This window comes from Oncorhynchus tshawytscha, linkage group LG08 (assembly GCF_018296145.1).
Source record: "Oncorhynchus tshawytscha isolate Ot180627B linkage group LG08, Otsh_v2.0, whole genome shotgun sequence".
NCBI lineage: Eukaryota > Metazoa > Chordata > Actinopteri > Salmoniformes > Salmonidae > Oncorhynchus > Oncorhynchus tshawytscha.
The window spans coordinates 1,334,889-1,349,697 of NC_056436.1; the positions used below are offsets into that span (position 1 = coordinate 1,334,889).

The following is a 14,809-nucleotide window of genomic DNA, read 5'->3' on the forward strand; positions in this document are numbered from 1 at the left end:
AATGGTGTGCCCGAAGGCTCTGTACTTGGTCCTCTCTTATTCACTATTTATATAAATGATTAAGACAAAAATGTCCAAATGCACAACTTAATTTTTATGCTGATGATACTGTTATTTACTGTTGTGCCTCGTCTCTTACAAATGCTTTCCAGAACATGCAAACTGCTTTTTATACTGTTCAACATACCTTGTGTCAATTGAAGCTTATCCTCAATACTGACAAAACTAAACTAATGGTGTTTTCTAATGCAATAAATAGACTTCTGAACCTTTCACCTTTCACCTATTACTACCTGTCAGGGAATAAGGCCTGTTTTTCTTTTGAAGCCAGAAGGAGGCTAGTATCAGCTACATTTATGCCTTTACTAGACTATGGAGATATTTTATATATGAATGCTTCCGCTCAGTGTTTGAGATCAATTGACACTCTTTACCATGGCACTTTGAGATTTATTTTAAACTGCAAATCCCTTACGCACCACTGCACTTTGTATACCAGGGTTGGCTGGCCTTCTCTAGTCACCCGTAGGCTCAGTCACTGGTATACTTTTATTTACAAAGCCATTTGGGGTTTACTACCTTTTTATTTGTGCATTTTTATTGTTCAGAAATGTGGTGGGTACTCTCTTCGTTCGCTGGACTTTATCCTGCTAACTGTTCCAAATGTCCAAACTGAATTTGGTAAAAGGGCTTTTATGTGCTCTGGCCATCGTCTTGGAATGCCTTTTACAAAATACTTTTAAACTGGAAGAACTTGTCCTGATTGGTGTTTTTAAATCACTGATGAAGGATTTTGAGGCTGATTCCCTGACCTGTCAATGGTTTTAATTTGCTGTTTTATACTCTTGTGAATTCAATGGTTTTTACGAGATTACTTGTAGTTTTTCATGTCTGTCTGTAATTTTTTTGTAATGACTTGGTGCTGCCTATCTTGGCCAGGACGCTCTTGAAAAAGCGATTTTAATCTCAATGAGCCCTTCCTGGTTAAATAAAGGTTCAATAGAAAATAATAATGAAAAACAATAGGTGTCTAGGTGTCTAGTGATATTGGTGTCTAGTGATATTGGTGTCTAGTTGTCTAGTGATATTGGTGTCTAGTTGTCTAGTGATATTGGTGTCTAGTTTAGTGATATTGGTGTCTAGTTGTCTAGTGATATTGGTGTCTAGTTGTCTAGTGATATTGGTGTCTAGCTGTCTAGTGATATTGGTGTCTAGTTTAGTGATATTGGTGTCTAGTTGTCTAGTGATATTGGTGTCTAGTTGTCTAGTGATATTGGTGTCTAGCTGTAGACTAGTTGTCTAGTGATATTGGTGTCTAGTTGTCTAGTGATATTGGTGTCTAGGTGTCTAGTGATATTGCTGTCTAGTTGTCTAGTGATATTGGTGTCTAGTGATATTGGTGTCTAGTTGTCTAGTGATATTGGTGTCTAGTGATATTGGTGTCTAGTTGTCTAGTGATATTGGTGTCTGATATTGTCTAGTGATATTGGTGTCTAGTGATATTGGTGTCTAGTGATATTGGTGTCTAGTTGTCTAGTGATATTGGTGTCTAGTGATATTGGTGTCTAGCTGTAGACTAGTTGTCTAGTGATATTGGTGTCTAGTTGTCTAGTGATATTGGTGTCTAGTTGTCTAGTGATATTGGTGTCTAGGTGTCTAGTGATATTGCTGTCTAGTTGTCTAGTGATATTGGTGTCTAGTGATATTGGTGTCTAGCTGTCTAGTGATATTGGTGTCTAGTGATATTGGTGTCTAGTGATATTGGTGTCTAGTGATATTGGTGTCTAGTTGTCGGGTGATATTGGTGTCTAGTGATATTGGTGTCTAGTGATATTGCTGTCTAGTGATATTGCTGTCTAGTGATGTTGGTGTCTAGTGATATTGGTGTCTAGTTATATTGGTGTCTAGTGATATTGGTGGCTAGTTGTCTCGTGAAATCGGTGTCTAGCTGTAGACTAGTTGTCTAGTGATATTGGTGTCTAGTGATATTGGTGTCTAGTGATATTGGTGTCTAGTGATATTGGTGTCTAGTTATATTGGTGTCTAGTTATATTGGTGTCTTGTGATATTGGTGTCTTGTGATATTGGTGTCTCGTGATATTGGTGTCTCGTGATATTGGTGTCTCGTGATATTGATGTCTAGTACTGTTTGTGTCTTGTGATGTTGGTGTCGGGTGATGTAGGTGTCGGGTGATGTAGGTGTCGGGTGATGTAGGTGTCGGGTGATGTAGGTGTCGGGTGATGTTGGTGTCGGGTGATGTTGGTGTCGGGTGATGTTGGTGTCGGGTGATGTTGGTGTCGGGTGATGTTGGTGTCGGGTGATGTTGGTGTCGGGTGATGTTGGTGTCGGGTGATGTTGGTGTCGGGTGATGTTGGTGTCGGGTGATGTTGGTGTCGGGTGATGTTGGTGTCGGGTGATGTTGGTGTCGGGTGATGTTGGTGTCGGGTGATGTTGGTGTCGGGTGATGTTGGTGTCTGGTGATGTTGGTGTCTGGTGATGTTGGTGTCTAGTGATGTTGGTGTCTTGTGATGTTGGTGTCTTGTGATGTTGGTGTCTAGTACTGTTTGTGTCTTGTGATGTTTGTCTAGTTATGTTTGTGTCTAGTTATGTTTGTGTCTAGTGACGTTGGTGTCTAGTGACGTTGGTGTCTAGTGACGTTGGTGTCTAGTGATGTTGGTGTCTAGTGATGTTGGTGTCTAGTGATGTTGGTGTCTAGTGATGTTGGTGTCTAGTGATGTTGGTGTCTAGTACTGTTTGTGTCTTGTGATATTGGTGTCTTGTGATATTGGTGTCTAGTGATGTTTGTGTCTAGTGATGTTTGTCTAGTGACGTTGGTGTCTAGTGACATTGGTGTCTAGTGACGTTGGTGTCTAGTGACTTTGATGTCTCGTGACGTTGGTGTCTAGTGACGTTGGTGTCTAGTGATGTTGGTGTCTAGTGATGTTGGTGTCTAGTGATGTTGGTGTCTAGCTGTTGATAGAAAATAATAAAGCTAATATAAATGGTCTACTATTTCTGGCCACTGATGGAGAACAACACCTGTAGGTTTACCCACCTGAACAACACCTGTAGGTCTACCCACCTGAACAACACCTGTAGGTCTACCCACCTGAACAACACCTGTAGGTCTACCCACCTGAACAACACCTGTAGGTCTACCCACCTGAACAACACCTGTAGGTTTACCCACCTGAACAACACCTGTAGGTCTACCCACCTAAACAACACCTGTAGGTCTACCCACCTGAACAACACCTGTAGGTCTACCCACCTGAACAACACCTGTAGGTCTACCCACCTGAACAACACCTGTAGGTCTACCCACCTGAACAACACCTGTAGGTCTACCCACCTGAACAACACCTGTAGGTCTACCCACCTGAACAACACCTGTAGGTTTACCCACCTGAACAACACCTGTAGGTTTACCCACCTGAACAACACCTGTAGGTCTACCCACCTGAACAACACCTGTAGGTCTACCCACCTGAACAACACCTGTAGGTCTACCCACCTGAACAACACCTGTAGGTCTACCCACCTGAACAACACCTGTAGGTCTACCCACCTGAACAACACCTGTAGGTCTACCCACCTGAACAACACCTGTAACCCACCTGAATAACACCTGTAGGTTTACCCACCTGAACAACACCTGTAGGTTTACCCACCTGAACAACACCTGTAGGTTTACCCACCTGAACAACACCTGTAGGTCTACCCACCTGAACAACACCTGTAGGTTTACCCACCTGAACAACACCTGTAGGTCTACCCACCTGAACAACACCTGTAGGTCTACCCACCTGAACAACACCTGTAGGTCTACCCACCTGAACAACACCTGTAGGTCTACCCACCTGAACAACACCTGTAGGTTTACCCACCTGAACAACACCTGTAGGTTTACCCACCTGAACAACACCTGTAGGCCTACCCACCTGAACAACACCTGTAGGCCTACCCACCTTAAACTCACCTGTAGGTCTACCCACCTGAACAACACCTGTAGGTCTACCCACCTGAACAACACCTGTAGGTCTACCCACCTGAACAACACCTGTAGGTCTACCCACCTGAACAACACCTGTAGGTTTACCCACCTGAACAACACCTGTAGGTCTACCCACCTGAACAACACCTGTAGGTTTACCCACCTGAACAACACCTGTAGGCCTACCCACCTGAACAACACCTGTAGGCCTACCCACCTTAAACTCACCTGTAGGTCTACCCACCTGAACAACACCTGTAGGTCTACCCACCTGAACAACACCTGTAGGTCTACCCACCTGAACAACACCTGTAGGTCTACCCACCTGAACAACACCTGTAGGTCTACCCACCTGAACAACACCTGTAGGTTTACCCACCTGAACAACACCTGTAGGCCTACCCACCTGAACAATACCTGTAGGCCTACCCACCTTAAACTCACCTGTAGGTCTGCCCACCTGAACAATAGCTGACTGACAAAAGCAAACAATAATATATCACCAGATAAATCTAATGCGTTGGAATAAAGGCAATCAAACAAATGTTGACATATTGAAGTACAAAGGTAAAGGAGCAGAGAGAGAAATTCAGCGATACTGAGTGGACAGCCCCGCCACATAGAAATAAAAGGTTTAAACCATGACAGAAACGTGGGGGTGTTTGTTTTATTTGGACGATTTTACTGTCGTATTTACCACTACATTGTAAACAAATAGGAGAATGGTTAAATGAGCGTAATGTAGAGACCCCCTACCCTTTTGTTGTATTTAGGGGAGCTAACGTCTCATTTAGGGGAGCTAACGTCTCATTTAGGGGAGCTAACGTCTCATTTAGGGGAGCTAACGTCTCATTTAGGGGAGCTAACGTCTCATTTAGGGAGCTAGCGTCTCATTTAGGGGAGCTAACGTCTCATTTAGGGGAGCTAACGTCTCATTTAGGGGAGCTAACGTCTCATTTAGGGAGCTAGCGTCTCATTTAGGGGAGCTAGCGTCTCATTTAGGGAGCTAGCGTCTCATTTAGGGGAGCTAACGTCTCATTTAGGGAGCTAACGTCTCATTTAGGGGAGCTAACGTCTCATTTAGGGGAGCTAACGTCTCATTTAGGGGAGCTAACGTCTCATTTAGGGGAGCTAACGTCTCATTTAGGGGAGCTAACGTCTCATTTAGGGGAGCTAACGTCTCATTTAGGGGAGCTAGCGTCTCATTTAGGGGAGCTAGCGTCTCATTTAGGGGAGCTAGCGTCTCATTTAGGGGAGCTAGCATCTCAGTCAGTGGATTTTAGCCCCCCCTGCCTCCCCCGTAATTCACACCCTGCTCTAACATTTCTCTCCTGTCCAGACGGTGCCCAAGCCCATCGCCCTGGAGCCCTGTTTTGGGAACAAGGCTGCTGTCCTCTCCATCTTTGTCCGTTTACCCAGAGGCACCGGGGGCATCCCCCCGCCCGGTCAGTCTGGTAAGATACAGGAATACCCTCCTTCGGTCTATGTTTTCTCTGCCTGTCTGTCTGTCTGTCCCCACTGTCTCTCCCCACAGTCTCTCCCCAGTCTCTCCCCTGTCTCTCCCCCTGTCTCTCCCCTGTCTCTCCCCTCTCCCCTGTCTCTCCCCTGTCTCTCCCCTCCCCTGTCTCTCCCCAGTCTCTCCCCAGTCTCTCCCCCAGTCTCCTCCCCCCAGTCTCTCCCCAGTCTCCTCCCAGTCTCTCCCCAGTCTCTCCCCCAGTCTCTCCCCCAGTCTCTCCCCCAGTCTCTCCCCCCAGTCTCTCCCCCAGTCTCTCCCCCAGTCTCTCCCCCAGTCTCTCCCCCAGTCTCTCCCCCAGTCTCTCCCCCAGTCTCTCCCCCAGTCTCTCCCCCAGTCTCTCCCCCAGTCTCCCCCAGTCTCCTCCCAGTCTCTCCTCCCAGTCTCTCCCCCCAGTCTCTCCCCCAGTCTCTCCCCCAGTCTCTCCCCCACGCTCTCCCCCAGTCTCTCCCCCGTCTCCCCAGTCTCTCCCCCAGTCTCTCCCCCAGTCTCTCCCGTCTCCCCCAGTCTCCCCCCAGTCTCTCCCGTCTCCCCCCAGTCTCTCCCCCAGTCTCTCCCCCAGTCTCTCCCCCAGTCTCCCCCAGTCTCTCCCATCTCCCCCAGTCTCTCCCCAGTCTCCCCCCCAGTCTCCCCCAGTCTCCCCCCAGTCTCTCCCCCAGTCTCTCCCCCCCAGTCTCCCCCAGTCTCTCCCCCAGTCTCTCCCCGTCTCCCCCAGTCTCTCCCCCAGTCTCTCCCCCAGTCTCTCCCCCAGTCTCTCCCCCAGTCTCTCCCCTAGTCTCTGCCCCCAGTCTCTCCCCAGTCACCCCCAGTCTCTCCCAGCGACACACACACCTTCTCTAGACACACACACCTCCCCAGCGACACACACACCTCCTTTAGACACACACCTTCTCTAGACACACACACCTCCTCTAGACACACACAGCTCCTCTAGACACACACACCTCCCCCAGCGACACACACACCTCCTCTAGACACACACACCTCCTCTAGACACACACACCACCTCTAGACACACACACCTCCTCTAGACACACACACCTCCCCCAGCGACACACACACACCTCCTCTAGACACACACACCTCCTCTAGACACACACACCTCCTAGACACACACACACACACCTCCTAGACACACACACACCTCCTCTAGACACACACACACCTCCTCTAGACACACACACACACCTCCTCTAGACACACACACACACCTCCTCTAGACGACACACACACCTCCTCTAGACACACACACCTCCTCTAGACACACACACCTCCTAGACACACACACACACCTCCTCTAGACACACACACCTCCTCTAGACACACACACCTCCTCTAGACACACACATCTCCTCTAGACACACACATCTCCTCTAGACACACACACCTCCTCTAGACACACACACACCTCCCCTAGAACACACACCTCCTCTAGACACACACACCTCCTCTAGACACACACACACCTCCTCTAGAAACACACACCTCCCCAGCGACACACACACACCTCCTCTAGAAACACACACCTCCCCAGCGACACACACACACCTCCTCTAGACACACACCTCCTCTAGACACACACACCTCCTCTAGACACACACACCTCCTCTAGACACACACACCTCCTCTAGACACACACACCTCCTCTGGACACACACACCTCCTCTAGACACACACCTCCTCTAGACACACACCTCCTCTAGACACACACACACCTCTAGACACACACACACCTCCTCTAGACACACACACCTCCTCTAGAAACACACACCTCCCCAGCGACACACACACCTCCTCTAGACACACACACCTCCTCTAGACACACACACCTTCTCTAGACACATACACACATCTCCTCTAGACACACACCTCCTCTAGACACACACACCTCCTCTAGACACACACACCTCCTCTAGACACACACACCTCCACTAGACTCACACACCTCCTCTAGACACACACCCCCCAGCGACACACACACCTCCCCAGCGACACACACACCTCCTCTAGACACACACACCTCCTCTACACACACCCTCCTCTAGACACACCCCTCCTCTAGACACACACCTCCTCTAGACACACACACCTCCTCTAGACACACACCCCTCTAGACACACACCCCTCCTCTAGACACACACACCTTCGCTAGACACACCCCTCCTAGACACACACACCTCCTCTAGACTACACACACCTCCTCTAGACACACCCCTCCTCTAGACACACACCCTCCTCTAGACACACACCCCTCCTCTAGACACACACCTCCTCTAGACACACCCCTCCTCTAGACACACACCTCCTCTACACACACAGACACCACCCCTCCTCTAGACACACACCCCCTCCTCTAGACACACACCCCTCCTCTAGACACACCCCTCCTCTAGACACACACCCCTCCTCTAGACACACACCCTCCTCTAGACACACACCCTCCTCTAGACACACACCCTCCTCTAGACACACACACCCTCCTCTAGACACACACACCTCCTCTGGACACACACACCTCCTCTAGACACACACCTCCTCTAGACACACACACTCCTCTAGACACACACCTCCTCTAGACACACACCTCCTCTAGACACACACACACCTCTAGACACACACACACCTCCTCTAGACACACACACCTCCTCTAGAAACACACACCTCCCCAGCGACACACACACCTCCTCTAGACACACACACCTCCTCTAGACACACACACCTTCTCTAGACACATACACACATCTCCTCTAGACACACACCTCCTCTAGACACACACACCTCCTCTAGACACACACACCTCCTCTAGACACACACACCTCCACTAGACTCACACACCTCCTCTAGACACACACACCCCCCCCAGCGACACACACACCTCCCCAGCGACACACACACCTCCTCTAGACACACACACCTCCTCTACACACACCCTCCTCTAGACACACCCCTCCTCTAGACACACACCTCCTCTAGACACACACACCTCCTCTAGACACACACCCCTCTAGACACACACCCCTCCTGACACACACACCTTCGCTAGACACACCCCTCCTAGACACACACACCTCCTCTAGACACACACCCCTCCTCTAGACACACACCCCTCCTCTAGACACACACCCCTCCTCTAGACACACACCCCTCCTCTAGACACACACCTCCTCTACACACACACCTCCTCTAGACACACCCCTCCTCTAGACACACACCCCTCCTCTAGACACACACCCCTCCTCTAGACACACACCTCCTCTAGACACACCCCCTAGACACACCCCTCCTCTAGACACACACCTCCTCTACACACACACCCCTCTAGACACACCCCTCCTCTAGACACACCCCCCCTCCTCTAGACACACACCCTCCTCTAGACACACACCCCTCCTCTAGACACACACCTCCTCTAGACACACCCCCTCGTCTAGACACACACCCCTCCTCTAGACACACACCCCTCCTCTAGACACACACCTCCTCTAGACACACACCCCTCCTCTAGGCACACACCCCTCCTCTAGGCACACACCCCTCCTCTAGACACACACCCCTCCTCTAGACACACACACCTCCTCTAGACACACACACCTCCCCCACAGCCCCTCCTCACACACCCCTCCTCTAGACACACACCCCTCCTCTAGACACACCCCTCCTCTAGACACACACACCTCCTCTAGACACACACACCTCCTCTAGACACACACACCTCCTCTAGACACACACCCCTCCTCTAGACACACCCCCTCCTCTAGACACACACCCCTCCTCTAGACACACACCCCTCCTCTAGACACACACCTCCTCTAGACACACACCTCCTCTAGACACACACCCCTCCTCTAGACACACACCCCTCCCCCGTGTAGATAGCGTAGTCCTATAGCATAATGGTAATCATGTATTTGAATGGTAAATCTGTATTAAATATCTGGGTAAGATGTAGCGTATCGACAATACAGGTGAATGTGTATTAATCAATAGGAGGGTGTCCCTGGGTACAGAGCTGATTCACAGTCTTTCTCCTCCATTTGGGATGATTCACAGTCTGTTTCTCCTCCATTTGGGATGATTCACAGTCTGTTTCTCCTCCATTTGGGATGATTCACAGTCTGTTTCTCCTCCATTTGGGATGATTCACAGTCTGTTTCTCCTCCATTTGGGATGATTCACAGTCTGTTTCTCCTCCATTTGGGATGATTCACAGTCTGTTTCTCCTCCATTTGGGATGATTCACAGTCTGTTTCTCCTCCATTTGGGATGATTCACAGTCTGTTTCTCCTCCATTTGGGATGATTCACAGTCTGTTTCTCTTCCATTTGGGATGATTCACAGTCTGTTTCTCCTCCATTTGGGATGATTCACAGTCTGTTTCTCTTCCATTTGGGATGATTCACAGTCTGTTTCTCCTCCATTTGGGATGATTCACAGTCTGTTTCTCCTCCATTTGGGATGATTCACAGTCTGTTTCTCCTCCATTTGGGATGATTCACAGTCTGTTTCTCCTCCATTTGGGATGATTCACAGTCTGTTTCTCCTCCATTTGGGATGATTCACAGTCTGTTTCTCTTCCATTTGGGATGTATTTGATGGTACTGATCAACATCATTTGCATAGAAGAAGCAATCTCTTATTTTATATAATTGTATGCTGTCTTTAATGTCTTCATTCATGATGCATGAGCCACTTTGCTATGCGCTTTGCACACACAGGAAGTTTGGTTGGTGAAGGTTGACACGAGGCAGAGATATTTTTCTCCAGTATCTCTGCTTGAGAGAGAGAGAAAGAGATGATGATGAAGTGAATGAATCAAGTTCTTGGTGACAATCAACTTTGAAATCAGCATATTTGTGCCTCATCACAAACAAAGTACTGTTAACGTCAGCTAGCTAGGAAAGATAGCCTACATAGCTGGAAGCTACCGCTGTCATCTTGCATTGTAAAACATTGTTTTTGTGAACATTAATGAACCGTTTCAACATTTCTTAATGCGTGTTACGTTTATTGAAGACTGTTAACTTCTGGGCATTTGGGATGATGCAGCCCTGTTTCTCCTCCATTTGCAGCATTGTCCTCGTCAACAGGTCCTCGTCAACAGGTCTGATCAACAGGTCGCTCCATTTGGGATGATTCACAGGTCTGTTTCTCCTCCATTTGGGATGATTCAACAGTCTGTTTCTCCTCCATTTGGGATGATTCACAGTCTTTCTCCTCCATTTGGGATGATTCACAGGTCTGATTCAACAGGTCTCGTCCATTTGGGATGATCGTCTCCTCAATTTGGGAGTTCTGTTTCAGTTCCTCCATTTGTTCTCGTCAACAGGTCTCGTCCAGGTCTGATTCACAGGTCTCGTTTCTCTTCCATTTGGGATGATTCACAGGTCTGTTTCTCCTCCATTTGGGATGATTCACAGTCTGTTCCTCCTCCATTTGGGATGATTCACAGGTCTGTTTCTCCTCCATTTGGGATGATTCACAGGTTTCTCCTCCATTTGGGATGATTCACAGTTCTGTTTCTCCTCCATTTGGGATGATTCACAGTCTGTTTCTCCTCCATTTGGTCCTGATTCACACAGGTTCTCCTCCAGGTGGGATGATTCACAGTCTGTTTCTCCTCCAGGTCTGATTCACAGTCTGTTTCTCCTCCATTTGGTCCTGATTCAACAGTCTGTTTCTCAATTTGGTCTGATTCAACAGGTCTGTTTCTCTTCAACAGGTCGATGTATTTGAGGTACTGTCAACAGGTCCTCGTCAACAGGTCTCGTCAACAGGTCTCGTCAACAGGTCTCTTATTTTATATAGGTCTCTGTCTTTAATGTCTTCATTCATGATGGTCATGAGCCACTTTGGTGCGCTTTGCACACACAGGAAGTTTGGTTGGTGAAGGTCCTGAACAGGTCAGAGAGGTTTTTCTCCAGTATCTCTGCTTGAGGTCGAGAACAGGTGATGATGAAGTGAATGAATCAAGGTTCTTGGTGACAATCAACTTTGAAATCAGCAGGTTGTGCCTCATCACAAACAGGTCTGTTAACGGTCAGCTAGCTAGGAAAGATAGCCTACATAGTTCCTCGTCAAGTTCCGCAACAGTTCATCTTGCATCTGTAAAACAGGTCTTTTGTGAACAGGTTAATGAACAGGTCCTTCAACATTTCTTAATGCAGGTCGTTTATCAACAGGTCGTTGTCAACAGTTCTTCGTCAACAGTTCCTCGTCAACAGTTCCTCGTCAGCAGTTCCTCGTCAGCAGGTCCTCGTCAACAGGTCCTCGTCAACAGGTCCTCGTCAACAGGTCTCGTCAACAGGTCGTCGTCAACAGTTCCTCGTCAACAGTTCCTCGTCAACAGTTCCTCGTCAACAGGTCTCGTCAACAGGTCGTCGTCAACAGGTCCTCGTCAACAGGTCGTCGTCAAACAGGTGGTCGTCAACAGGTCGTCGTCAACAGGTCCTCGTCAACAGGTCTCGTCAACAGTTCCTCGTCAACAGGTCCTCGTCAACAGGTCCTCGTCAACAGGTCGTCGTCAACAGGTCCTCGTCAACAGGTCCTCGTCAACAGTTCCTCGTCAACAGGTCGTCGTCAACAGGTCGTCGTCAACAGGTCCTCGTCAACAGGTCTCGTCAACAGGTCTCTCGTCAACAGGTCCTCGTCAACAGGTCCTCGTCAACAGGTCCTCGTCAACAGGTCGTCGTCAACAGGTCGTCGTCAACAGGTCGTCGTCAACAGGTCGTCGTCAACAGGTCGTCGTCAACAGGTCGTCGTCAACAGTTCCGCGTCAACAGTTCCGTCGTCAACAGTTCCGCGTCAACAGGTCCTCGTCAACAGGTCTCGTCAACAGGTCCTCGTCAACAGGTCCTCGTCAACAGTTCCTCGTCAACAGTTCCTCGTCAACAGTTCTCGTCAACAGTTCCTCGTCAACAGTTCCTCGTCAACAGTTCCTCGTCAACAGGTCTCGTCAACAGGTCGTCGTCAACAGGTCGTCGTCAACAGGTCGTCGTCAACAGGTCGTCGTCAACGGTCGTCGTCAACAGGTCGTCGTCAACAGGTCGTCGTCAACAGGTCGTCGTCAACAGGTCGTCGTCAACAGTTCCTCGTCAACAGGTCCTCGTCAACAGGTCCTCGTCAACAGGTCCTCGTCAACAGGTCCTCGTCAACAGGTCCTCGTCAACAGTTCCTCGTCAACAGGTCCTCGTCAATAGGTCCTCGTCAACAGGTCCTCGTCAACAGTTCCTCGTCAACAGGTCCTCGTCAACAGGTCCTCGTCAACAGGTCCTCGTCAACAGACCGGAGAAACGCTGACAGACTTGATCCTCTCTCATTTAGTAGATGACGTGAGGCACAGTTGACAGAAGTATCCTATAGTACCGAACAATGTTTTCCGTATCTGGAAAGTTTATCTGTACCGTACAGCGCTAATCATTCTTGTTCACTTCTGCAAATGGCTGCCTTCTAAATTAAAGTGCCACTAGCCACCACTGTATCCTAAGGCCCATATTGGTTTATGATGAACATATTTGTCCTAAGACATCACTTCCTGTTTGCTAATACATTTTTTCTTTTTCACCTTTTATTTAACTAGTCAGGTCAGTTAGAACAAATTCTTATTTTCAATGATGGCCTAGGATCAGTGGGTTAACTGCCTGTTCAGGGGCAGAACGACAGATTTTTACCTTGTCAGCTCGGGGATTCGGTTACTAGTCCAACGCTCTAACCAGTAGACGACCTGTCTGTCTGTCTGTCTGTCTGTCTGTCTGTCTGTCTGTCTGTCTGTCTGTCTGTCCTGCTACTTATACATCACCTCCTGTTACTAATACATCACTTCCTGTCCCTGTGTAGGTCTAACGGTGGCCTCAGCCCTGGTGGATGTGTCTCAGCAGATGTGTCTTGGTTACAAGGAGAAGTCATGTGGTCTGAGGAACAGGAAGCAACATCCCTCCGCACAGCCCTCCACCTGTATCTGACCACACCCCCTCCCTGCCCCTGGACCCACCCCTTCCCCCACCCCAGAGACTATAACCCCGAACTGAAGGAAGAGAAGGAGGGAGAAAAGGGGGAGAGGAATGGAGGGAGTTAGTGGGGAGAGGACAGTCACCCTCCTAAAGGCTTCCCAGTTGACACCTGGTGCACCACAGCACCTCTTCAGAAGAGAGGGACCACGGCTTCATTGCTGCTCAGGGAGAGGTGTTGTCTGTCTGGTGTCCACCCGGGTGTAACTGGTGATGGTAACGGTCTCCTGTTAGAATCTGTCCTAGGGTCAGTTTTCCTTCTGTTTTCTTCTTCTGGTGAGACCACACAGCTGCTCTGGTTCTCCTCTCCTTTCTATGCCCCCTCCCCCCCTCTCTACTTCTGCCCTCTCCATTCCTCCCCCTCTCTACCCCCTGTCTCCTCTTCTCTACCCTTCTCTACCCCCTCTCTCCTCTCTACCCCCTCTCTCCTCTCTACCCCATCTCCCCGCTCTACCCCTCTCTACCCCCTTCTCTACCCCCTCTCTACCCCCTGCCTCCCCTCTCTACCCTTCTCTACCCCCTCTCTCCTCTCTACCCCCTCTCTCCTCTCTACCCCATCTCCCTACCCTCTACCCCTCTCTACCCCCTTCTCTACCCCCTCTCTACCCCCTCTCTCCTCTCTACCCCATCTCCCCTCTCTACCCCCTCTCTACCCTTCTCTACCCCCTCTCTCCTCTCTACCCCCTCTCTCCTCTCTACCCCTCTCTCCTCTCTACCCCATCTCCCCGCTCTACCCCTCTCTACCCCTTCTCTACCCCCTCTCTACCCCCTCTCTACCCCCTGTCTCCTCTTCTCTACCCTTCTCTACCCCCTCTCTCCTCTCTACCCCCTCTCTCCTCTCTACCCCCTCTCTCCCTCTACCCCCTCTCTCCCCTCTACCCCATCTCCCCGCTCTACCCCCCTCTCCCCCTTCTCTACCCCCTCTCTACCCCCTGCCTCCCCTCTCTACCCTTCTCTACCCCTCTCTATCCCCTGTCTCCCCTTCTCTACCCTTCTCTACCCCTCTCTACCCCCTGCCTCCCCTCTCTACCCCCTTCTCTACCCCTCTCTACCCCTTGCCTCCCCTCTCTACCCTTCTCTACCTCTCTCTACCCCCTGCCTCCCCTCTCTACCCCTCTCTACCCCTCTCTATCCCCTGCCTCCCCTTCTCTACCCCTCTCTACCCCCTTCTCTACCTCTCTCTACTCCCTGCCTCCCCTCTCTACCACCTTCTCTACCTCTCTCTACCCCCTGCCTCCCCTCTCTACCCCCTTCTCTACCTCTCTCTACCCCCTGCCTCCCCTCTCTACCCCCCTTCT

The 14,809-nt window shown here is 49.8% G+C and overlaps 1 protein-coding gene across 1 annotated transcript in view; it reads left to right on the forward strand.

Annotated features, from left to right (window-relative positions):
* atrn (attractin) overlaps positions 1-13,902 on the forward strand; it is a 224,784-nt gene extending 210,882 nt beyond the window's left edge. Inside the window, 2 exon segments of the mRNA XM_042325050.1 lie at positions 5,335-5,449; positions 13,342-13,902. Of these exon segments, the coding sequence (XP_042180984.1) occupies positions 5,335-5,449; positions 13,342-13,466 (240 nt within the window). The 3' untranslated portion in view covers positions 13,467-13,902.
* Positions 13,903-14,809: the final 907 nt, after the last annotated feature.